General features: G+C 42.2%; 2 protein-coding genes across 8 annotated transcripts in view; both read right to left on the bottom strand.

The window, feature by feature from the left end:
• The window catches only part of myo9b (myosin IXB), a 103,105-nt gene extending 85,268 nt beyond the window's left edge, over positions 1-17,837 (bottom strand). For 4 of the 6 annotated variants that reach the window (XM_069927824.1, XM_069927826.1, XM_069927829.1 and 1 more), the window contains exon 1: positions 17,517-17,835. The gene's annotated coding sequence lies outside the window, so the exon portion shown is untranslated. Of the gene's footprint in view, positions 1-13,319; positions 13,399-17,516 lie in introns of all 6 variants that reach the window. The other 2 variants (XM_069927825.1, XM_069927828.1) reach the window with 2 other exon arrangements.
• Positions 17,838-21,246: 3,409 nt separating this feature from the next.
• cpamd8 (C3 and PZP like alpha-2-macroglobulin domain containing 8) overlaps positions 21,247-27,020 on the bottom strand; it is a 133,385-nt gene continuing 127,611 nt past the window's right edge. For both annotated transcript variants that reach the window (XM_069927823.1, XM_069927822.1), the window contains exons 42-43: positions 22,213-22,393; positions 21,247-22,063 (exon numbers count right to left, since the gene is read on the bottom strand). In XM_069927823.1, coding sequence (XP_069783924.1) covers position 22,063; positions 22,213-22,393 — 182 coding nt within the window. In that variant the 3' untranslated portion in view covers positions 21,247-22,062. The remainder of the gene's footprint in view (positions 22,064-22,212; positions 22,394-27,020) is intronic.

The following is a 27,020-nucleotide window of genomic DNA, read 5'->3' as shown; positions in this document are numbered from 1 at the left end:
TTAACTTATCACTATTAGCTTAACTAACCCAACTTAACCCCCTTCTAATTCTAGGCGCACGTGTATGTGATGTGTGTGTAAATTTAAGAAAAGTTCTTTGGTTCACAGTTCAATCTCACATCTCATTCTTCCTAGTTCACTGGCAATTCTCATACTGTGCACAGAATTTAACATGTATAAAGTTCACCAGGCTTTGGTGCTCGAAAGGTAAATGTTTAATGCTCAGGAAGGTTCTTGTAAGTTTGCAGAGAGAGATGTGTTGTGCCAGGATTTCCACAACTGAGGTACCACCATTAGTCACCTCAATGTCTTGCTGATGAAACTTGCCCCATCAGGGTTCTCCAGATGATAACCTCTTTCTTTCAGGCTACACAGAGTTCCTTTCTGTTTCACTTATTCCAAGAGAAACATCACACAGATAGCACTTCCAGCCATCTGCCACTCTGAAGCTTCTGTTTCAGTTCCAACAAGCTTCTCCTGGCTGACACTGTTCAATCTCTTCCTCTCTCTGAGATTCTAACTGCCAGCCACATGTCCTTCTCTTTTGCACTTGAAAAACCCCCTCCTTCTCTAGCAAACAATAGGAGTCAGTCTTCTAAGTCCATCTGTTGCTTTAGGTAAACAAACCTCTCAATGACCTCTGAGTGAGCACTTTGCAGAGAGGTCAAAAGCCTTTCAAAAAAGTCCAACACAAAAATTACAAGATGACTTAGAGCATTGGAAAGACTTACCACTAACACTGATAGGAAGGATAAACTGTATTAAAATGAACATTTTCCCAAGGATACAATACCTATTTCAGGCATTACCAATACACTTAACAGAGAAATTTTTCAAGGAGTTAAAGAAAATAATAAGGAAATTTTTATGGAAAGGGGGGAAACCGAGGATAGCATTAGATAAATTAACAGAGTGGTATAAACAAGGAGGCTTACAATTGCCAAACTTTAAAAATTATTATAGAGCCGCACAATTAAGATACCTATCAGATTTTTATCAAACAAGGGAAAAGCCAGATTGGACTAGATTAGAACTAGATAAAATAGGGGAGAAGATACCTGAACATATAGTATATAAATGGGATGAAAAATTGGTACAATGTAGGAATTCTCCAGTATTACATCATCTGCTCAACATTTGGAAGAAGATTCATGTAGAAAGGAATAAAACAAATTACCAACAACCAAAACTAATATTGATGCAAAATCAGCTAATCCCTTTTACAATAGATAACCTTTCCTTTAAAGATTGGGAGAAAAAAGGGATCAAAAGAATAGAAAATTGTTTTTCGGGAAATAAATTATTATCCTTTGAACAAATGAAGGATAAATATAATATAACTCATGATACAGTGTTGGCATACTACCAACTGAAATCCTACTTGAAGGACAAATTGGGAAGCAGTCTGAGGTTACCAGAGGGAAGTAAGTTTGAATATGTGATTACAGACACAATGATAATCAAAAAATTTATAACAAATATGTATATTAAACTGCAAGAAAAGGAGAATGAGGAAACAAATGGTAAAACTAAACAAAAATGGGAACAAGATTTAAACATAAAGATAAAGAAGGAAACATGGGAGAAGTTATGCTCTGGAACTATGAGAAATACAATAAACACGAGGTTAGGTATGATACTATATAACTGGATACACAGGCTATACATTACACCTCAAAAGTTAAATAAATGGGACCCAACAGTATCTGACAGATGTTTTCGCTGTAAAAAGGAAATGGGAACAACAATTCATGCAATTTGAACATGTGAGAAAGTGAAAAAAATTTGGGAAGATCGAAACCAGATATTAAATAAAAACACAAAAAGCAATATACCAAAAAACCCAGAGATCTTCCTCCTAAGTAACATAAAAAAAAAGAATTTGGACTTGATTTGGATGGTGCACAAAAAAGATTTGTTATGATAGCCCTAGCTGTAGCAAAAAAATGTATTATGTCAGCCTGGAAATTAGAAGATAACTTGAGAATACAACAATGGTATATAGAAATGAATAAATGTATTCCATTAGAAAAAATAACCTATAATTTAAGAAATAACATTACAATATTTGAACAAATATGGGAGCCATACATGAAACATAATAGAGAAAACCTACTGTGGACATCTACCACCTAAAATGACAGAAGGAGAAGAGAATGAAAAGAACTGACTCAGTGGAATTTCTTGTTTATTTTTATTGAGTGACAACATTGTTTGACGGGTTTAAAGTATCTTATATTCTGAACTTTAAATAAATGGGAGGGGAGGTAGGGAGGGAGGGAGGGGAGGAGGAGAAAATGGCACTGTATATATTTAAGAAGGAAAATGTATGTATCTTGATCAATATGGTTTATAGTGTGAAAAATAAAAAATTTAAAAAAAGGTCCAACACAGACAACCTGACTCTTCCAAGACAATAGCCTATTCATTTCATGACATCATTTTAATTAGCACCTACTTGTGAAATGTCCATAGGTTTCTGTAAAGTCACTGAATATGAATTCTTCAGTATTTCAAATAAGATCTGTTTTAAAGTGTGTCCTACTCTAATTTTACCAATTTATCTGCCAAAAACATCTCCAAATATTCCATCACAATGGCAAACAAAATTAAATGAGGATTCACATGTGGAATAATCAGGACAGATGACCAAAAGGTTTGACAAAAAGATAGTTTTGAGGAAGGATCTTAAAGAGAGGGGGGTGATGGGACAAGCAGGTCCTGGACAGCTGAAAAAAGACCAGCAAGTGCAGATACTGGACACAGAAAATATTGGAAAGACCAAGATATTGTCTTTGGAAAGAAAATCAATTATTACTACCGGTCAAAAATCTTTTCACAGAACTGGAAAAGAGAGAAAGCAAGCTGGTTTTAAATTTGCAGAGTTCAACGGAGAAAGCAGGGTACAGGATGGATAGGTCAAAGGAGATATCTATCGGTCATTAGAACATGAGAAATGGGAGCAAGAGTAGGCCACATAGCCCATCAGATTTGCTCAGTCATTCAATAAGATAATGGTCGATCTCACCATGGACTCAGCTCCACTTACCCATCTGTTCCCCATAATCCTCGATTTCCCTACTATTCGGTGTCTTAAATACAGTAAAAACCCTGGTATCCAGAACTCAAGCAATCAAAAAAAAATTGAGGAAAATAAATTTTAAAAGTTAAAGAATAATATTAAAAAATATGTAACTTTAAAATTGTAACAGTAAATCTTCTCTGAAGTTACACATATGTTTTGGTGAAGATAGGAGCAAATATTCAGCCACCGGAGGGAGGGCCTTGGTCGGGCTTTGCTCATGGCAGCTGTTTGAATAAAGTTGTGTGAAATAGCAATGGCGTCGCCCAGGATGAAGAGCTGGTTGATGCTCCTCGCTGTTGGGGGGACTATCTTAAAGTGTCCCCTTATCCTTGCGTAGTAAGAGTCACCCCGGTCAGAGGTTTTATCTGTAAACTTGAGGGAGGTGGTTAATTATTTATAATGTTAGTGTTTGTCTTTTGGGCAGCTCTTTTGAGGGGAGAAACCTGCAGATGCAGCGGCAGTTAAATGTTTTCAAAGAAAGTGACTGAGAAGAAAGTAAAATGCTTTAAGGCTTATTTCAGGCAAGTGAGTTTGTTCAAAACAAGTTCATTTTTTAAAATTTAGACATACAGCACAGTAACAGGCAATTTCCTCCCATGAGTCCATGCCATCCAATTTACACATTAACCTATACCCCTGGTACGTTTTGAATGGTGGGAGAAAACCTATGTAGACACGAGGAGAATGTACAAATTCCTTACAGACAGCGCAGGATTTAAACCCCAGTCCCGATCGCTGGCGCTATAAACCATGCTGCCCAAGTGTAGTACAGTATTTTTGTCTTTTAAACTGTTCATTCTTTTTTTTTTATTTTTTATTTTTCACACTATAAACCACATTGATCAAGATACATACATTTTTCTTTTCAAATATATACAGTGTCATTTTCTCCCCCACCCCACTTCCCATCCCACCCTCCCTACCTCCCCTCCCATTCATTTAAAGTTCAGAATCTAAGATACATTAAACCCGTCAAACAATGTTGTCACTCAATAAAAATAAACAAGAAATTCCATTGAGTCAGTTCTTTTCATTCTCTTCTCCTTCTGTCATTTTAGGTGGTAGATGTCCCCAGTAGATTTTCTCTATTGTGTTTCATGTATGGCTCCCATATTTGTTCAAATATTGTAATATTATTTCTTAAATTATAGGTTATTTTTTCTACTGGAATACATTTATTCATTTCTATATACCATTGTTGTATTCTCAAGTTATCTTCTAATTTCCAGGCTGACATAATACATTTTTTTGCTACAGCTAGGGCTATCCTAACAAATCTTTTTTGTGCACCATCCAAATCAAGTCCAAATTCTTTGTTTTTTATGTTACTTAGGAGGAAGATCTCTGGGTTTTTTGGTATATTGCTTTTTGTGATTTTATTTAATATCTGGTTTAGATCTTCCCAAAATTTTTCCACTTTCTCACATGTCCAGATTGCATGAATTGTTGTTCCCATTTCCTTTTTACAGCAAAAACATCTGTCAGATACTGTTGGGTCCCATTTATTTAACTTTTGAGGTGTAATGTATAGCCTGTGTATCCAGTTATATTGTATCATACGTAACCTCGTGTTTATTGTATTTCTCATAGTTCCAGAGCATAACTTCTCCCATGCTTCCTTCTTTATCTTTATGTTTAAATCTTGTTCCCATTTTTGTTTAGTTTTACCATTTGTTTCCTCATTTTCCTTTTCTTGTAGTTTAATATACATATTTGTTATAAATTTTTTGATTATCATTGTGTCTGTAATCACATATTCAAAATTACTTCCCTCTGGTAACCACAGACTGCTTCCCAATTTGTCCTTCAAGTAGGATTTCAGTTGGTAGTATGCCAAAACTGTATCGTGAGTTATATTATATTTAACCTTCATTTGTTCAAAGGATAGTAATTTATTTCCTGAAAAGCAATTTTCTATTCTTTTGATCACTTTTTTCTCCCATTCTCTAAAGGAAAGGTTATCTATTGTAAAAGGGAGTAACTGATTTTGCGTCAGTATTAATTTTGGTAATTGGTAATTTGTTTTATTCCTTTCTACATGAATCTTCTTCCAAATATTGAGCAGATGATGTAATACTGGAGAACTCCTACGTTGTACCAATTTTTCATCCCATTTATATAATATATGTTCAGGTATCTTTTCCCCTATTTCACACATGTCAAACTCTGGCCCGCGGGCCAAATTTGACCCGTGATATAATTATATTTGGCCCACAAGATCATTTCAAAAATGTATTAGAGGTGCCCGCTGGCCGCCGCGCCAGTATAACGCATGCACAGTAATACAACAAATCCCAGAATGCATTGGCGTCAGCCTGCTAATCTCCCCCACCTCCTCTGTTTACGTTGCAGGGTCTCACCGTGGACTCTGGTTTTGGGGCCTGGCCAGTGTCAGGGGAAGCCAAGGCCTCTTCCCAGTGCCCGGAACCGGAGGCCTCGGGCCTGACCTCACCAGGACCGTTGCCCACTTCCCCTCCCTGCCACAGGCCGATCCGCGACTCACGGTGACGGGGCCGCTGATCCGCCGAGATGCCGCCCTGCAGCGAGAGCCAATGCCCCCACACTGTCGTTGTCCAACCCGATCGCCCGCAAATCCCGCCCTCCCGCATTTAAGCATTATGAATTTTAATCTCAGGATAAAACGATCTTCCAATAGTTTCATGTCACAGCGATAAATATATTCCTGGTTATAAAAGGTCCTCCACCTGGATACAAGCTCATTAGGCATAAAACTTGAAAAGTGTGTAAATCAAAGGATATCTGTACCAATGGAAAAAGAGCATGGCAAATAACCCTGCTAGAGTTCATGCCCACAATCAGTCACCCATTGGATTGTTTCAGGAATCATGTTATTCTCCCATATTCTCAATAGCCCTCAAATTTAACTATTCGACAGCACACTAGCAACATTTGACAAATCCTCTATAGAGAAATATTATTTATTGAATATTTTATTTCTCATTTGTTAATGCTTCTGGAAAGAGTTTATCCAAAACTATTATTAAACATTTATTTTAATAAGAAAAAGTTTAACATTACATATGTTGAAAGAAGAGAAAGCATGCAGATGTTGTTGAAAATTTTCAATAAATATTTAGTTCGGCCCTCGACTTAGTCCAAGTTTTTAATTTTGGCCCTCCGTGAATTTGAGTTTGACACCGCTGCATTAAGTCGTCCTGTAATTTTTTTCATTAGGGGATAATAATTGAGTTTATATAGATGGCAGAGGATTTTATTTATTTGTATACCTAGGTATCATATTGCTTGCATTTGCCATCTGAATGGTGATTCTTTCTTAAATTTTAAGAAATCCGCATTATTCATTGGCATTGCTTCACTTTTATTTGCGTTAATCTTGTAACCCGACACTTCTCCATATTCCTTCAATTTCTTATGTAATTCTTTTTATTGATATTTCTGGTTATGTTAAGTATACTATAACGTCATCTGCAAATAAACTGATTTTATATTCCTTGTCTTTTATTTTTATCCCTTTTATTTTATTTTCTGTTCTTATCAATTCTGCAAGTGGTTCTATAGCTAACGCGAACAATAAGGGTGATAGTGGGCATCCCTGCCTTGTTGATCTGCTTAAGTTAAGTTGCTTTGATATATATCCATTTACTGTCACTTTCGCCAATGGCCCCTTATATAATGCTTTAATCCAATTAGTATACTTCTCTGGTAAACTGAATTTTTGTAATACTTTGAATAAATAATTCCATTCTACTCTGTCAAAGGCCTTCTCTGCGTCTAAAGCAACTGCTACTGTTGGAGCTTTATTCCCTTCTACTCCATGAATTAAGTTAATAAATTTACAAATATTGACTGTTGTTCGTCTTTTTTTAATAAATCCAGTTTGGTCTAGATTTACTATTTTAGGTACATAGTCGGCTAATCTGTTTGCTAATAGTTTAGCTATTATCTTATAATCTGTGTTAAGTAAAGATATTGGTCTATATGACGCTGGTGCGAGTGAATATTTCCCTGTCTTTGGTATTACTGTAATTATTCCTGTTTTGCATGAATCTGGTAAGCTTTGTGTTTTATCAATCTGGTTGATTACTTCCAGGAGGGGAGGAATTAATAAATCTTTAAATGTTTTATAGAATTCTATTGGGAATCCATCATCTCCTGGTGTTTTATTATTTGGTAGTTTTTTTTTATTTTCTCTTGTATTTCTACTATTTCAAATGGTTCTGTCAATTTATTTTGTTCCTCTATTTGTAATTTTGGTAGTTCAATTTTAGTTAAAAATTCATCTATTTTGTCTTCTTTCCCTTCGTTTTCAGTTTGGTATAATTGTTCGTAGAATTCTCTGAAGTTTTCATTAATCTCCGTTGGATTATATGTGATTTGTTTCTTTTTTCCTTGATGCCAATACTATTCTCTTAGTTTGTTCTGTCTTAAGCTGCCATGCTAGAATTTTGTGCGTTTTTTCTCCTAGTTCATAATATTTCTGTTTTGTCTTCATTATGTTCTTCTCCACCTTATATGTTTGTAGTGTTTCATATTTTATTTTTTTATCTACCAATTCTCTTCTTTTAGTTTGTGTCTTCCTTCATTGCTAATTCTTTTTCTAGATTTACTATTTCCCTTTCCAACTGCTCTGTTTCCTGATTGTAGTCCTTCTTCATCTTGGATACATAACTTATTATTTGCCCTCTGATGAACGCTTTCATTGCATCCCATAGTATAAACTTATCTTTCACTGATTTCGTATTTATTTCAAAGTACATTTTAATTTGTCTTTCAATTAATTCTCTAAAATCCTGCCTTTTAAGTAACATGGGGTTTAATCTCCATCTATACATTCTTGGAGGGATGTCCTCTAACTCTATTGTCAATATCAAGGGTGAGTGGTCCGATAATATTCTAGCTTTATATTCTGTTTTTCTTACTCTGTCTTGCATACGAGCTGATAACAGGAATAGGTCTATTCTTGAGTATGTTTTATGTCTACCTGAATAATATGAATATTCCTTTTCCTTTGGGTGTTGTTTCCTCCATATGTCCAAAAGTTGCATTTCTTGCATCGATTTAATTATAAATTTGGTTACTTTGTTCTTTCTGTTAATTTTTTTCCCAGTTTTATCCATGTTTGAAACCAAATTTAGGTTGAAATCCCCTCCTATTAGTATGTTCCCTTGCGTGTCTGCTATCTTCAAAAAAATATCTTGCATAAATTTTTGATCTTCTTCGTTAGGTGAATATACATTGAGTAAATTCCAAAACTCCGAATATATCTGACATTTTATCATTACATATCTCCCTGCTGGATCTATTATTTCCTCTTCTATTTTAATTGGTACATTCTTACTGATTAATATAGCTACTCCTCTAGCTTTTGAATTATATGACGCTGCTGTTACATGTCCTACCCAATCTCTCTTTAATTTCTTGTGCTCCATTTCAGTTAAATGTGTTTCTTGCACGAATGCTATATCAATTTTTTCTTTTTTCAGTAAATTTATCAGTTTCTTCCTTTTGATTTGGTTATGTATTCCGTTAATATTTAAAGTCATATAGTTCAATGTATCCATTTCATACTTTGTTTATCTTTCCTTTCCGTTTCCTCATCATCACCTTTCCTTCTTATCCATTTCTGCTTTCTTGTTTTGAACACTTTATAAGACAACATTTCTAAAACATCAAACATTTCCCTTATTCTCCTATCTAAAATTTCTTTAACCCCACTATCCTGTTCATTCTTTTTTTTTTTTTTTTTTTCACACCATAAATCACAATAGCCATGGTATACACTTTTTCTTTTCCACACATTTACAGTGACTTTTTCTCCCTCCCCCCTCCCTCCTCCCAAGCCACCCCCCCACCCCCCCCTCTCTCATCCATTTTAGGTATACAATCTAGGTTGCATTAATTCAGTTAGACAATGTTGTCATTCAACAAAAATACACCAGAAATTCTACTGAGTCCATTCTTTTCTTTTCTTCTCCTTCCATCAACTTAGGTAATGTTTGTTCCTGGTAGGTTTTCGCTATTGTATTTAATGTAAGGCTCCCATACTTGTTCGAATATTTCAATATTATTTCTTAAACTATATGTTATTTTTTCTAATGGAATACATTTATTCATTTCTATATACCATTGTTGTCCTGTTCATTCTTAATGAAGGTGTATTAGTCAGGCATTGTATAAGTAAGTCTCAAGCAACCGGAAAACACACTTATCTGACATCTACCAATCTCTTATAGATGCCAGATACCAGGGATTTTACTGTACATTTAAAGAGGCTGCCTCTACTATTTCCTTAGGCAGAGAATTCCATAGATTCACTATTTTCCAGGAGAAGCAGTTCCACCTCATCCTGGTCTTGAATCGAGGATATTTACCTTTACTATAGTCTGGCCTGCTATTAAAAACAATCTCCCTGCTTCTCTCTTACATATTCCTTTCAATATAAAATCCTCCCCCTTTACCCCCATCAACCTTCTAAACAAAGAATTCCAGCCTACTCAATCTCTTGTCATAAAGCGAACCCTTCATTTCAGGAATCAACCTGGTGAAAGCCCCACTCCACCACTACCAAAGTCAGGAGAAGTTCACACAGTACTCCAGGTGTGCTGTTAACAGTTGTGGAAAGCCTCCCTATTCTTGAATTCAATCACTCTGGCAAATGAAGGGTCACGAGGCTGCCATGAGAACAAGTTATAAATGAGATCCCTTGGTTAGCTGGAGAATCTCCACAAAGCCACGTAAAAGCTACGAACTGAATGAAGCCAGTTAGAGTGGAACACAATCCACCCAGGTGGAAGTGTAGAATAGCAGGCCACACCTGGAGGTCGGGTTGTGCTGAACCACCAAAGGAACAGCTGCTGGAGGCAAGCAATGATTAAAATAGGGCATAGTCAAAGCACCGATTGGAGATGGCAGAGATCAGGGGTCATTGGGAAGGTACTGGACACAGTCCAGGACATCACAGGCAAACCCCCCCCCCCACTGTCGGAGAGCAGCACCCAACTCTGTTCTTGCTGCTACCATCAGGAAAGAGGTACAGACAGGGGTGCAGTGCTTCTGGAGATCACCGGACCGACATTCCGGTACCTCAGGGGGCAGCTCTGGCACCTCCTTGTCGCCATTTTTTGGTAAGCTCCGACACCTAAAAAATTAGCACTGCAACCCTGGGTATCGGTGCCAAGACTCACTCCGCCAGGTTCATGAACAGCGGCTCCCCCTCCACCATCAGACTCCTCAACGACAAACTCAATGAAAAGTCTTACTTTGGCGCTTTATTGATTTTTGTTTCTCTCTCTGTATTGCACATTGTTTACATTTCTTTAGTTGTTTACACGTGTACGATGAAGACAGATTTTTTTTGCACGACCAATAAGTGGTACTTCGGCCTCGCCCGCAGGAAAAAGAATCTCAGGGTTGTTATGTGACGTCATGTGTGCTCTCTGTGAGTAAATCTGTGAAAATCTGAAAAATTATTTCGGGAGCACTGGAGGGATTGGAAAATAAGAAGGAAAATTTAAACAATAACAGGTTGATATCTGAAAGCCCGGGTAGACTACTCAGCACAGGGTGAAAATAACTTTGATGTTGAAGTAATGGCAACAATATTTTGAGCAGCGTCAAGTAAACGAAGGGCAGATAAAGAGGGTCCAGCCAGGAGACAACTGGAATGGACAAGAATAGGTGAATATTTCTGCAATAGATGAGCTGAGGGGTGGTGGCCCCTGACAGTTACAGTGGACATGGTTGGAGCTCAGATGAAAGCTGCCTGCTCCATTGTCAGACTGATGGCTATATGAGGACAAGCAAAGCTTGGTCACGGAGGCAGCTTTCAAGGAGGTGAAAGGATCCTGTGAAGAAATTTCAGAGCTTCAGATCTTTGGCAGATGAAGCCATGGCTATCAAGGGTGAGCACTTAAATTTAGGAAGGTGCAAAAGGATGAAGCTGTACCAGAATCTCGGAGGGCCGTTGGGTTGGCAGAGATGAGGGAACCTGCAATCAGTAATGCCTGGGCATACACAGCTATTGATGGTGAGAGGTTAGATTCCACCTTGAGATTCATTCACCACATAAATATGGTCGCTTCCCAAAATGAAATCTAAAATTAGCTAAATGGCTGGGAGGAAAGGTCACGATAGACGAGTGCTTTTGTTAATTTATGATAATGATTTAGGTCGAAGTGTGATAGAGTTTGAGGAGATTTGGTTTGTCACCAAATACCCTTGCAATTTTCTCTAGGTGAACTGTGGAGAACATTCTGACTGGTTGCATTTCTATCTGATGTGGAGGTGCCAACGCACAGGACAAGAAAGGGCCAGACAGAGGGTTGTAAACCCGACCAGTCCCACCCATTAGGCTTCACGCCACTAAGGAGATCTTTAAGAGGAGGTGTCTCAATATCATCAAGGACCCTCACCAACCAGGCCTCTTCACACTGCCTCGATCAGGAAGGAGGTGCAGGAGCCTGAAGACGAACTCCCAGCGGCACAAGGACAGCTTCTTCCCCCCCCCTCCCCCCGCCATCGGATTTCTGAATGAACAGTGAACCCACAGACACTATCTCACTACTTTTCTCTTTTTACACTAATTATTTCATTTAAATATTGCATTTACAGAACTATAATTTATAGCAATTTTGCACCTGAAATGCACAATACTCCTACTGCAAAAATATCAAATTCTGTGACAAGTTCGTGCTGATAAACCAGATTCTGATGACATAAAATTGAAGTGACTGCTGATAGCAAAAGGAAAAGCTTCAAGCTTGTGGGCTGAAAAGTGGCAACTTGTAATTTAAAGAAATGTATTTTAGTAGGTGAACAAGACAAGAGAATGTACAATAAATGAATGGGTGCACTGCTCCGGGCACCTCAGGGGGGCTGCTCTGGCACCACAAAAATTAGCACTGCACCCCTGAAGAGCAGAACCTTGTAAAGATACGTAAAGGTAGGCAGGACAGGTTAATGCAGAGGATTAGAAATAAGATTTTTTATACCTGGTGAAGGGTCTAAGCCTGAAACGTTGGCTGCCCTTTTCTTCCTGTGAATGCTGCATGACCTGCTGAGTTTCTTCAGCGACGCTGTGAGACCAGCTGGACATCTCTGTGTTTTTACTACAATCGCAGCATCTGCAGACTTTCATGTTTCCCTCATTTATGTATTGCATCCATTACTATCCATTATTAACCAATAAACACAATACGGGCAAGAAGGTTTAGCTTGAAATATTTCATCCCTAATTCCGCCATTTTACTCATCTGTCACAAAATCCACCTTCAATCCAATCATTTTTTTCTGCATCACATTCATGTGGACAGTTTGAAGTATGAATTTCCTGCTTCTCTCTACTTCCAGTGCTAAAATTAAATGAACCATTGCTCCCTTCCCCCTCCCATCTCATTCACTGCAGCCCAGAAAACATTTCTTTTAGTCTTTTCTCCCTCTGTAGTTTCCTCCCCCATGAAAATACCTTGAGAAGTTTTAGTACAGTTCAAGCTCCACGCACTTTGGTGTCAGTTAATCGCCCAGAGGTGCAGGGTCATACCTAGAGTTAGCGATTAGGGTTTTTCGAATGCAGACATGTAACGGCACAATCAATGAAATTTGCTGTTACTTGGGCAGTTTAAAAAAGAAAGTGCAGGAATTTTCAGTCAACTCCTGCACCGTGTTTTATCCTGCAGGACCCCCTACTACTTTTCGGGGGAAGCCTGCAGTCTAAACCACACTGCAAAACTCACCTCATTGAATTCAACGTCCAACTGATGACTCAGGCCACACCACTCCACATAAAAGCACCAGGAACTTGAGGGGTGCAGTGTAAACGACCACAAAGTGAGTAATTGTGTTAATTTATGTCACATTTTTCACAGATTTTTCCAACATTGCGATCTAAAAATCACTATGCCTCAAAAGGAGCAACTGGACGAAATGGCGAGCTGGAATGGACCATGTTCAGGGCAAGAAATCTGTGGATGAGTCCACATTCACTGAAAGTTTCCATAATAGTTTCATCTCAGAATCCTCATTAAAGCCAATAATGAACCTTAAAACTGTGATAAGAGGATGCTTAGGTCACACTGTGTCCAATTTTGGTAATCTAACCTAAAGTTCTAGAGCAGAGGGAGAAAAACACGATCTTGAGTGGGTTTGGACACAAGATTTGACTGGAGCTTTGGGGACTGTTTGTCATGGGAGCAAAGAAAATTAAAAGATTAAAATTAAAAGAGACTCAAAAGAGATAAGCAGCACAGTTAAGTACCAGTATTTCAGGTTCCGGTCCAGCACTGTATCTCCCCATGTCTGCTTGGGTTTTCCATGGGGCTCTGGTTTCCTCTCACCTTTTAAAACGTACAGAGGTTGTAGGTCAATTGAGTGTAATTGGGGGGCACGGGCTCGCGGGCCGGTAACCATGCTCTCTGCCTGAGCTCCTCCCCATCCCTTCTTTTCTCTCCCCGTCCCTTCTCTCCTCTTCCCCTATTCCTTCTTCCCATCCCTTTCCCTTCTCCCCTCTGTCCCTTCTTCCCTCCTCTCCCTGCCTCTTCTTCCCTTCTCCCCCTCCCCCTGCCCCTTCTTCCCTCCTCCTCACCCTCCATCTTTTTGTTCAGGCTCCTGCATGCATTTTGCTCAGACCTGAAACGTTCATTATGTAATCTTTGCCTCCTATGGACACTGAGTGGATTAACTATAATGTCAGCATCTGCAGACTTTCTTGTTAATTACAGAGACACCACAAGGAAGGAAGAGGAAAAAAATAAATAACATATATTCACAGTGGTTCAATGATTCAGTGACTTGAGGACATAGTTTTAAAATCAAGCACAAAATACATGAACAAGTGGCAAGGATTTTTTTTAAAATATAAACCACAGCTACAATTTGGAGCACTGCCTGTAGAGGAGGTGGAAACAGAATCAAAAGGGAATTGGTCAGGCACTTGAGGAAGAATACTTTGCAGGATTATAGACTTGATGGGGTCGCCGTGCTGGGAGCTAGATTCGTGAATGGCCTGCTCCTGCACAGAAATTATTCATTTAAAAAGATTCTTGCTTTTCTGTGGTGACCTTCCAACCTCAGGCCATCCCACAGCTTACAGTCCACAGTGGAATGAAGTGTAAGCCGTTGCCTTGCATCACTGATACAGCAAGATCGCAGATTGACCTGATAGAATGAATGACACTCGCCTCTTTTAAACAGCAGCACCTGGGTCGCCTTCCTGGGGTCTGGGTACGATTACAGGGGCAAAGGTGCTTTTAAACTGCAGGGGGATCCTACCCCCACAGTGATACGTCACGTAATCACCAAAAGTACTGATGGATGTTGGGATGCTAGCTGCCCAGTGACGCACGCATGCAAGCGCTGACGTCACTGGAAGAAGCGAGTCAGCTATTTTAGTTTTCAAATCACCTATGGACATGACCTAGGTAAGTTTAGCTGGGTTCCCTGACTACCTCTGAGGAAGGTCAGGGACCTGGTTGGATTCCGATTGGGTTGACCAGGTCAGACCCTTTTTAACTGCTGCATAACTGAGGCGCTGACTGGGCAGATTGCCTGGTTAACCCCATTTTACATGGCAGTTTGAAGAGGCCTATTGGTTGCAGCATGAATGTTGGCCCAGGTTAGAAGACCCCCAGTTTTCTTCAGTCAATCCTCTTACTTCCACCTTAATGTGGTTTAATCTCTTATCAGAAAGAGAGCACAATGAATGATGTAGATTTCTTTTAAACTGGAGTATTGATCCAACTCTTGTGTTCAACTCTCTGCCGTGGGACTCAGGGTTACTTCCTTCTAATCTAGCCTTGGAGGCAGAATTCAGTGCAATACTCTCAATATTACTGCATTCAGTCAACCTGTAATAAAAATTGGACTTCTCCATCTTTTAGTGGAATCTTGCCCAAATTGTACAAGATCCACATCCGGAATCATTTCCATTATTGAAAGGAATATCAAAGACTCCGGGAGGAGTACCAGGATTCCTCTGCAGTCATGTGGAAAAGTTGGGGCGTTCTCCTTGGAGAATGTTAAAACGAAGAGTTGAAATTGACTTTGGCAGAATAAATAAAGTAAAATTGATTGCAGTGGAAGGATGGCCAAAAACCAGTGGGTGTGGATGATAAGCAAAAGAAATAAAGGGGAGAGAATGAATTGTTTTATGCAGTGAACTGGACATATTACTTGAAAGCACAGCGGAGACAGCTTCAACAGGAATCAAAAGGGAATTAAATAAATAAATAAATGGCTTTGGGGAAAATTTTGGATTGTTCTTTCAAAGATCAAATAGCCATCTAGCTTTCTGTTATGTTACAAGATTCTGATATCAAGCTTGGCACTCCCTCACTTCCCATGTTAGTGACCTTCTCAATGCCCGAGATTCCACCTCTTCAAATATATGCAAGGCTTGACAACCTTCAGAATCCTTCCCCCATCGCTAAAACTGCCTCCAAAGAATTACTTCCTTTTTGACGCCCACAGTTCTGCAAACTCTAACTCACCACCATGAGACCACCCATACAGGGAACCAGATGCCTCCATCTGCAAGGGACCCAAAAACACTGAGCTTGTGTCTTTGTAATCTGCGCGGGACCTTCCAGCCCCTCTCCCAAGGTATTGCACCCCCAAAACACACTCCTATAAATTCTTCATAAGCACGCAATCTACTACGTGATGTCATTTCAACAAAAGCATCCAACATCTGTGGCCCAGTTGGCGGGAAGGTTAGATCAACGCCTTTACAGTGCCAGCAATTGGGACCAGGGTTCGAATCACGCACTCCGTAAGGAGCTTCTACGTTCTCCCCATGTCTGTGTGGGTTTTCTCCGGGGGCTCTGGTTTCCTCCCACCCTTCAAAATGTACCAGGGTTGTAGGTTAATTGGGTGGTATGGATTTGTAGGGCAAAATGGCCTGTTACCGTGCTTTATGTCTAAATTAAATTAAAATTTCACTCTATCATTCCTAAGGTAGCTCTTAACATGAGAACTTTTTTCTCACTTCTCCTTCCAAATCCCCGAGAGCTGTCCAAGCTGTTCCCCCCACCCCCCTTGGAAACTCAATTCTGCACTGCCTACTACCCCAGTGGTTCTCAGTTTGTTTTTTTCACACATATCACTTTTAAGTAATCCCTTACGAACACCAATGCCAATAGGTGCACTATGGAAAAAAACAGGTTGAGAACCACTGTCCTATCCCAACACTCTTTCAATGGGAAATTTGGAGTAGGAGAAGACTTGTTAAACCACTTGAAGGATATCTTTTCATCTTCTATCCTGAGGTCTATTTTCTGTTATGATCCTGAGATTCTTTTCAGGGAAAGGGGACGGGGGCGAAAGGGGGATAAGGGGGGAAAAGATAGATAAGGGGGATAAGGGGGGAAAAGATAGATAAGGGGGATAAGGGGGGGAAAAGGGATAAGGGGGAAAAGGGGATAAGGGGAAAGGGGATAGGGGGAAAGGGGATAGGGGAAAAGGGGATAGGGGATAGGGGGAAAGGGGACAGGGGGAAAGGGGACAGGGGGAAAGGGGACAGGGGGAAAGGGGACAGGGGGAAAGGGGACAGGGGGAAAGGGGATAAGGGGAAAGGGGATAAGGGGAAAGGGGATAAGGGGGAAAGGGGATAAGGGGGAAAGGGGATAAGGGGAAGGGGATAGGGGGAAGGGGATAGGGGAAGGGGATAGGGGGAAGGGGATAAGGGGGAAAGGGGATAAGGGGGAAAGGGGATAAGGGGGAAAGGGGATAAGGGGGGAAAGGGGATAAGGGGGGAAAGGGGATAAGGGGGGAAAGGGGATACGGGGGAAAGGGGATAAGGGGGAAAGGGGATAAGGGGGAAAGGGGATAAGGGGGAAAGGGGATAAGGGGGAAAGGGGATAAGGGGGAAAGGGGATAAGGGGGAAAGGGGATAAGGGGGAAAGGGGATAAGGGGGAAAGGGGATAAGGGGGAAAGGGGATAAGGGGGAAGGGGGATAAGGGGTAAAGGGAAAGGAGGGGAGGCCGGGGGTGTGATTAGTGAGCACATGATTGGCGATTTTCTTTCAGTGTAAAAAAAAACCGAGCCTTCAAAAGAACATTATAAGTTTTCAATTGGATCTTTCGTCGGTTTTGAACCCTATCAGTGGGAAATGTTACCAAAAAGCTGGGTATTAACACGAATGCGCCAATTTCTCTCTTTCACCCTCTTCCCCGTCCTAGAGTAAAGACTTGGTCAATTTTCCGGATAGCGGGCACCGCGGGGAATCTGATTTTTAAACACATTTTCAATTCCCTGGGCGTTGGGAAAAGGCCCAGACACTTGGTTGATCAAAGGTTGCACTCGTCCTCGAGAATGAGCCCTCAACTGGCTCTAAGACCCCGCGGAGTCCCCCTCGGCAATCCGAACGCGGATACATTGTAACTGTTGCCGGAAAAGCGGGGGAAAAAAACTCCCGCAATAACATTGCAACATTGTAGCCAAAGCGGAATTCCTCACCGGCCCCACGGCTGTTTCCTTCTGCCCGGCTCCAGCCGCTCCAATGCAGCCCGCCTTGCCGAAGCCACTCGGCCCGTCTCAGCCCGTTTGGATCTCAGACATGCCGGGGCCCGGCCGTCAGTTTCATCCTGGATGGTAATTTCACGTGTGAAACTGATCAGGCCGACCCCTCCAGGTGCTCCCCAGCCCAGTTCGAGCCCTCTCAGCCTCACTCACTCGCGGCTTCCGGCTCCAACAACTAAACTCAGCTGAAGGCTGACCCGTTTTCCTGTCTTGGCTCGCTTGCTTGGGTTCTTTCTTTCTCTCGCTGACTGTTCGGCCGGCCAGCCCAGATGCGGCCCAGCAGCGCCTTCCGCCGGCAGCAGTGCGAATCTCTCTCTCCCCTCCCCTTTTCTCTCTCTTCCCCTCACCCCCTCCCCCTTTCCCCTTCTCTCCCCTCCCCTCTCCTTCTCTCCCCTCCCCTCTCCTTCTCTCACCTCTTATCTCCCCTCCCCTCTCCTTCTCTCCCCTTCCCGCTCTCCCTCCCTTCTACCGAGGTATCCACAATGAATCCTTTCCTCAAAGAAGCAACGAAGCCTGCACTCCTCCACTCGGGCAAATTGGTGGAGGTTTTGGATTTCAGTCACGTGAGATGAGAATGCCTCAACTTTTCGAGAATGAAAATTGCATTTCCACTTTTACTGCCTCTGAGATCCCCATCCCCCTCCTTCCCCATCCCCAGGGGAGTAAATCACTGTGGATGAAGTTAAAACACAATGCAGGTCAAACAGTGTACTTTATACCGCAAATATAAAGATGCACAACCGACGTTTCGGGCTTGAGCCCTTCATCAAGGAATGAAAAAAAAGTTTTCTCACATCTGGATGAAGGGCTGAAGCAGAAATGTTGGTTATGTATCTATCTTTGCTACACTGTGTGGTGGAACGTGGTATTGCGGACACTTTCCCCACTGATTTCACCGCCTGCTGAACTGGTAGCCTCTCCCCTTAAAGAGCCCTAAAGTCTCCTTCCTCCTTTGGACTTGAGCCAGCAGCATGCTGAGGAATGCTTGGATCTTTAGATCAATAAAGCCTCTGACCAGTGTGTGAGAGATGAGTACAACTGATATAAGTTTCCCCAGCGTTGATTTTAACTATAAAGCAGGAACTCTGAAAATTGGTGCACGGTACAGTATCACCACCAACATGAGGGGCATCCTTCTTCATCGCTTAACTCCCATTGACAATGGGAAGGATCCTAGAATCTGGAACGAAGAAAGCACTCAGGCTGCATCTGTCCAGGAGATGGAGAGTAGGCATTTCGGGTTGAGATCCATCCAACCCCCTTCCTCTCACCCTCCGCCTAGCTGCTGCACGACACACTAGACACCTGCAACAACCCATGCTTGTTCTGCGCCATCAACACCCCCATAGCTGAGGGAGAAATAATGACTAGAAAAGAGGGTATTCCCACTGTCAGAAAGTGCAGATGGCTCCATTGTCCTGTTCACAGTGGAGTCCCCACCCTCCCAGTGTATGACCTACACCCTCCTAGTCACCCCCACCCTCCCACAGTGAACTCCATCCTCCCACACTGCCCTGTACAGTGACCCCCCCCCCACCCTCAACACTGTCCCTCCCACAGTGGAGCCCCCCACCCTCCCAGAGTATGACCTACACTCTTCATTTCACTTCATCAGTCCATCCTTCCAATATCCTCTGCGTTCCTTTCTGTTTTTATAGAAGTTCCCTTAAATTCACCTCTGATGTTCACTTCAGTTGCTCTCCGTGGAAGTGGGGTCCACATTCTCTGGGGAAGGAAATGTCCTGAATTCTGAATTTATCAGTGAATTAACAGTACCAGTGACTTCTAGGTTTTGCTATTCCACATGAAGAGAAACACGGTCTCTTCCCTCTAACAATTCACCTCGATCTGGTCGGTCCACCACCCCTTTGCAGCCCTCGTCATTATGATATTCTGATTCATTCCTGTAAACTGTCATTACACTCTATCTACAAATAATATTGAATGAACTCCTTACAGTGTCCCAATAGTAATCTAACTATAGATTACGTTTAATGCAATTCCTGCACTTTTCTGTTTCAGCCCTTGAAAAGTGAATCCTTCTTTGTTTTAACTCGTCTTCTTAATCTGTGAAACACAAAAGTCTGCAGATTGTAGTAAAAACACACAGAAATGCTGGAGAAACTCAACAGGTCTCGCATAAAGATATATTTACCACTATTTCGGGCCTGAAGAAGGCTTCAAGGAAAAAGCAAAGAACAGGAAGGCATCAAAATAAAGACAAGACTGGCTATATTCTGACGCCTTCGTGTTCTTTACCTCCTATCAAGGTGGGGGTGCAGGAAGTTAGCATGAGAAGATACCAGCCCTGAAGAATCTGGGGATATTCTTCTTGGAAAAGTCTCAACAGTGGAGAGCAAGGGAGTGGGGCTAACTGGAGAAGCATATCAAAGAGCTGATACAGAAACAAGGCTGTGGCCTCCTCCTGACCCGTGGCAGCTTAAGGCTCATTGTTGAACCCAAGAGATGTAAGGAATAAAAGAGTAACAGCTACTGGGTCAAAACATGAGACTGGTCCAACCATGTGAATGCTGTGACCAAGAGGTTCCACTTTCTCAGAAGCCTAAGAAAATTTTGCACATCCCTGAAGTCTCTGTGCATTTTTTTTACAGATGCACTGTAGAAAGGATCACATCCAGATAAATCACAGCTTGGTGAGGGAACTGCTGTGGCCAAGACCACAAGGGAACTTCAGAGAGTTGAGACATCACACAAACCAACCTTCCTTTCATCTATACGACTGAAAGCAGCTAACATATTTTGGGACCCATTTCCCCCACCCCAGTCATACTCTCTTCTCCCCCCTTCCATCAGGCAGAAGATACACTAGCTTGAAAATAAGAACCTCCAGATTCGAGGACAGTTTCTTTCCCAGGTAGACAATCTTCAGATGCTGTGGCTGAGTGCAGGACAAACACAGCAGATCACGCAGCATCCTTAAGAAGTCCTGATGAAGGTCTCAGGCCAGAAACATTGACTGCCTTTTACCTCCTATGGATGTTGTGTGGCCTGCTGTGTTTCTTAAGCAATTTTGTACACTGCAAAGTTTCTTTCCTATCAAATAAAATGGCCTCCTCATTGATAAACGATGACATCTTTGCACAGTTGAAACAATAGATTGCTTTTGACCTTGCACTTTGTCTCTACAACACCAGGTCCTGCACTCTGACTTACTCTAACACGATATCATGCACTTTTATTATTGCACTGCCTGCTGCATTTAATGATGGGTTGACTTGCCTGGATAGCACATGAATCCAAGTTTTTCTCTTTATCTTGGTATACATGACAGTAAGAAATTCAATTCAATGGGTAGTAGACCCAATTTAACTGAAAAGGGAAGAGCTTTAGGAGAAGGAATAGGATGCTCCAAGTCCTGAAGGTTTCATATGAGACTGAAGTAAGTGTGTTTGCGGCAGACTCAAGATTTTCATTTTAGACACACGGCCACGGTACCAGGCCCCTTTCGGCCCACGCCACCCAATTGACCAACACCCCAGGTACGTTTTGAAGGGTGGGAGGAAACCCACACAGGCACGGAGCCAGGGCGGGATTCGAACCCAGGTCCCAGTCGATGGTGCTGTTAATAGTGTTGTGCCGACCATGATGCCCTAAGATGAGCAGTAACATAGTACAAACCATAAATCATGAGTCAGAACAAACAATATCGGGTTTGAAAGACTTACTTTTATTCTTGGAAGGTGTGATTTACCACCCGAACCTCACCTCATCACATCCTGCTCACTGGCTATTGAGTCTCTTACCCACCCCCCCCCCCACTCCCCCCAACAGAGACATTACTGTGTATCAACTCACTGTCCCATTCTGAACTAGGCCACACAGCATCCAGAACAGTGAGATGGAACAGAACCACAATTTGGGAGATGGGGAGGGGGTTTGGCTTTTTTTTTTAAATGGAGGGGTGGGTTAGCGCGGCTGAAAATTAGGAAGGTCCTGGGGAGGGTCGACGACCACTATCTTTCATCCTGGTCATGGATCCAGGGAACAAGGGGGTTGGGAAAGAGGCAGGAGGCAAGACAGAAAGCTCTGCCAACCCCTTCCCCTACAGTCTCGACTTGGTTAACTGCTCAGTTTTAAGAGTGATGGGAGAGAAATTGTAAATAATAATAAAACAAAATTAAATAATGAAAGTTAAGAAGTTGACCGGAAACCTTTGACCCAGCTCTAGACGGGAGCAACACAAAAGAAGCTTTAACTAAAAACACAAATATAAATATCACAGAAGGTGAAGATCAGAACACATAATTACAAAATATAAATACCAGATTCCACTAACGTGCCTGTGTGATTATAACACAATACTAAAGGATAGATATGTCTAGTCTATGTAATAGTTGGGTGTGGATATATTGTGCTGTCTTCAGCAACAGTGCTTGGTCCTTGTAACATATAAACACACATGTACAGGTTAGAACATCCACGTTCTTCCACACATCCTCTTCCCATGGTTGAGAATCTGTTTTCTGTTAGGAAAGAAGCAGAATGTAGTTTATCAGGATTCACACTTAGCTGACACACACACAAATCTGTAATCAATACACAAAGCCAACCATCAAGGAACATGGGGACTTTGATCAGTTGACCACTATCCCTAGGGCTATTTGCTGGTTACCATTCACTTTTCACTGGTGTCCTCATCTGTTCTCCCTCCGCTCCCTGGGTCAGTCTCTCCACCTGATCCTCGTCCATCTCAAAAGCATCGTCCACATCAGTCACAAATAACTCCGGGTCATACTCGTAGCTCGTTCCATAGGAGTAATACGAGAGTTCTGCCTGGGGCACCGTGACATCATCTGTGCAAGGGGGGGGAGTAGTGGGACAAGAGAAAAAGGAACAAGGGAGATGATGCAGGAAATGAAAGCAGGGGGGTTGAGGAAGGAGAGAAAGGGAATGAAAGGAAAGACGCGACGAGAGAGACATTGAAGTGTCAAGTACAAAAAGAGACGGAGAGAGCAAGATGGAGAGGGGTGGCAGAGGAATTGAGACAGAGGGAGGTCACAAAAGAAGGGAGGTCGGGAGATGGATGGAATAAGAGAAACACGAGAGAGAGGTGAGACATAGAGAGAGAGAGAGTGCATAGTGGAGGTTGGAGAGGTGAACATAATGGATCTCCCAACTCGTACACTTTTAAAATTTTTATATATACTTAGGTTTAAATTTATAAATGTAAATTATTTTTTTTTAAATTTAGACATACAGCACTGTAACAGGCCTTTTTGGCCCACAAGTCTGTGCTGCACAATTTACACCCAATTAATCCACACCCCAGTACATTTCAAATGGTGGGAGGAAACCGGAGACCCCAGGGAAAACCCATGTAGACATGGGAAGAACGTACAAACTCCTTACGGACAGCACAGGATTCGAACCCCGGTCCCAATCACTAACCGCTATACCAACCTTGCTGCCCCCAATTCAATAATTCAAGTATTTTTTTCCATTGTGTTTCCCATTCGGGCATTTTTGATAAAAAGATTCATTCCTGAAACGCATAGACTACAGGTAAATTGGAACTGATAACAATAATTACAGATTACTTCTTTAATTATTGTTGTAACAGATTTCCATTCATATAATCATGAATGCCTTTTATGTGTGGCCCCATTGCTACTCTTTAATTCAGAGATTGACAGCAAATGGTGGAAGATCTAGGCAGAGGATGATGAAAATCATTTTAACTTGAGGAGTGGTGTGTGTCTGGAACTGGCTGCTTGAAAGGCTACCGGTTTAAACTGTCACCTGCAAGGGGTACAAAAATGGTACTGGAAGATAAAATGGAAACACAAGAGAAATGTAGGCGTAGTTCCTTGAGACTGCTCCAACATTTAAGAAGATCGTCTACAATTCCCTACTGTGTCCCCTTATCCCTTGAAATCCAGAAATCTTATCAGTCTCAATTTTGAACGCAATCAATGACCAAGCCTCCACAATCCTCTGGGGTAAAACAAATTCCAAAGATTCACCACTGTCTAAGTGAACATGTTTCTCTTCATTTAATCTTGTGGATGACCTCTTATTTTAAGATTGTGACCTCTAGTTCTAGCTTTCTTAGTTGCTTTACGTCATCTATTTTTTTCATGTTAGAAACTCACCACCCCAGGAACCAGTCTGGGGAACTTTTACTGCACTCCCCCTATGGAGGGGGGTAAGGTTGGGTAACCTGCACTGACAGAATAGGGTAAATGTGTCACAATTTTTCCATCATTCCACGAACCAATGAATTCCACTAAGAAATGGTGTATCTATCCTTTTAAATGCAAATGTGAAGCATTCCTAAAGCAAAATTGATTAAAATGTAAATTCTGTATGATTATTATTTATTGTTAACACAGGGTTTTATTTCAGATTGCAGATTTATTGTCGGAGTACATACATGACATCACATACAACCCTGAGATTCCTTTTTCCTGCGGGCATGGCAGGATCACCAGCATGAACAGTTTAAAACAAATAATTTTTCAAGTAGGCCTTAAAGGATTTGTTCAGAATTGGTTGAAATCAAAAAGCTCAAACCTGTGTATTTAATATTGAAGGTTAATGCTGAAAATTACAAAAGTAGAATAACTGTTGAAAATCTTAAATAGGTTGGCCTAGTGGTTAGCGCAACGCCTTTACAGTGATTGGGACATGGGTTTGAACCCTGTGCTGTCTGTAAGGAGTTTGTACGTCCTCCCTGTCTCTACGTGTTTTCCCTGGGGGCTCTGGTTTCCTCCCACCGTTCGAAACGTACTGGGGGTGTTGTAGGTTACTGGGATGTAAATTGGGTGGCACGGATTCATAGGGCCAAAATGGCCTGATACCATGCTGTAAGTCTTGTCATTGGGGAATGTGGTCTGAGGAAACAGTGTGTTGGGAAGAGGGGAATCAATATTTGTTTCTGACACTGACCGAATTTTGCTTTGACAGCCTAGGAACTGCAAAGTGTATCTCTGACCCACAGGTGGTGCTGTCGCTCCGTGGGAGGACATTCCCTGAACCACTTCACTAGAAAGTTGGAGCCAGGTCAAAATGGGAATTCCTCAAAACCGTCACTGGACAAGTTTCAGCCTCATGGAACTCAGAACAAACAAGATACCATTTACATTTAAGACGACCTGAGTAACTCATGAGCCTAATTGAGTTTTCATTTATTTTTAAAATTTAGACATAATTTCGGCCCACAAGTCCGTGCTGCCCAATTTACATCCTATTAACCTACACCCCCGGTGCGTTTCAAATGGTAGAAGGAAACCGGAGTGCCCAGGAAAAACCCACGCAGACATGGGGAGAATATACAAACTCCTTGCAAACAGGGCAGGATTGGAAACCTGGTCCTGATCGCTGGTGCTGTAAAGGCGTTGCACTAACCACTACGCCAACCGTGCCAGTTGAGGAGGTAACAAAGGAAATTGATGAGGGTGGGGGCGATGGATGACGTCCATATAGACTTTAGTAAGGCTTTGGGCAAGGACCCCCATGAGAAACACGTTCATGAGGCATGGGATCCTTGGCTATCGGACAGAAAGTATTCTCCCTGAAGGTCAATGACTAGTGGAGCATCTACTCTGGGTTCTTTGTAATTTTTTAATAAATGACCTGAAAGAAGAGATGATATGAAGGTTGGAGGAGTTATGGACAGAGCCGGTGCCATGGAGGGGGGGGCATCCGTGGGCATTGCCCCACCAAGTGAGGTGATCCCAGACAGTAGCGGACATCACGCCATCAGACCCATCCCCACCCCCTCGGGAGTCTCTTGATGAAGCCGCCCCAGACCACGTCACAAGCGCCCCACCAAATGAGGTGATCCCATACTGTAGCAGACATCACTCGCCATCAGACCCATCCCCACCCCTTCGGGTGTCACTTGATGCACCCGCCCCAGACCACGTCTCTAGCATGCATCAAGTGTCACTGGTGTCTCTTGTCACCTACATCGGAGGTGCGGATGATGTTGACAGCAGCCCCCCCACTGAGTGTGTTTATGAACATTGCACTGTGCCCCCCCAACACACTAATTTCCCCCCCTCTAACATTTGTTCTGGCGCCAACACTGGTTGTGGATGGAGCTAAAGGTTGGTGCAGGTTACAAAAGAATAGAGACAATATGTAGAGTTGGGCAGAAAAATGGCACATGGGGCTCAATCCGAATAAATTTGAGGTAATACATATTGGAAGGACAAACCTGAAGGCTGAGTACAGGGTTAATGGTCAGTTAGTTAGGAGTGTGGATGAACATACATCCCTCAAGGTTGCCACGCAGGTTGATAGGATATTTAAGAAGGCCCATGGGATGCTGGGCTTAATAGATGCTGGATTGAGTTCAAGAGAGGTCACGTTGCAACTCAACAAATCTCTGGTGAGACCACACTTAGTTCTGGTCACCTCATTATAGGAAGGATGTGGAAGTCATGGAGAGAGTAAGTGCAGAGGAGATTTAACAGGATGATGCCTCGATTGGGAAATATATCTTTGTGATAGTACAGATCTATCACCAATGTACATAGTGTATATAGTTACTGTATCTAGACTGTGCTTACAGCGATTGGCTGAGAGCTAAGCCACACCTATTGTTTGGGCCTTAAAGGGTTGTGTCCCTAGCCAGGTCGGATCATTCCGGACTGGTCGGCCACCTGTGAAGAGCTCCGGTCTTTTGCTAATAAAAGCCTTGGTTTGGATCAACAAGTCTTTGGTTCTTTCGACGAGCTCTACAATTTTATTAGCAAAAGGAATTTTTTTTGAAAGGGATGGAGCGTTTAACTCGGCCAGAAAAACTTGATATCGACCCACAGTCAGCTACAGCCTTCAAAGCCTTTAACTTCTGGCTGCTGAACTTTGAAAACTTCCTGAGATTCATTCAGGTGGAGGAGGATAACCAGCGTCTAACAGCATTGCTGTCTATGGTGTCCTTGAGAGTCTACGAGAACATCCAGGATGAGACCACTTACACCGCAGCCATAAAGGTACTGAAAGGACTGTATGATCAACCGGTGAACAGAGTTCATGCCCGGCTCATGCTTGCGTCGAGGAAACAACAGCCCGGTGAGTCCAGCAGGGCATATTTACAAGTACTAAAGGCATTGGGCAAGGACTGTAACTGTGTGGACAAAACTGCTGCCGAGATCACTAGCGACCTCGTCCGGGATGCCTATGTGGCTGGGCTCCGATCGAACGAAGTGAGGCTGCGTTTGCTCGAACAAGGGGTAGAAAAACTAGAGGACGTGGCCCGGATTGCAATCACAATGGAGAATGCAGCCTTAAAGTCCACCGAGCTCTCTAGGGACTGGACCCCTCGTTCTGATGTGAGTAAAGTGCCCTTCTACCCTACCCCTGACGGCCTGTCGGCTGCTGCTACCCTGCCCCGTGCGAACCCGAAATGTTATTTCTGCGGGAGGAACAAGCACAGCAGATCCCAGTGCCCAGCAAGAAAAGCCAGGTGCCAGA

The sequence above is a fragment of the Narcine bancroftii genome, chromosome 3 (genome assembly GCF_036971445.1).
Source record: "Narcine bancroftii isolate sNarBan1 chromosome 3, sNarBan1.hap1, whole genome shotgun sequence".
NCBI classification, from domain to species: Eukaryota; Metazoa; Chordata; class Chondrichthyes; order Torpediniformes; family Narcinidae; genus Narcine; species Narcine bancroftii.
Note: the sequence above shows the minus strand (reverse complement) of the source record. Positions and strands in the feature narration are given on the sequence as shown.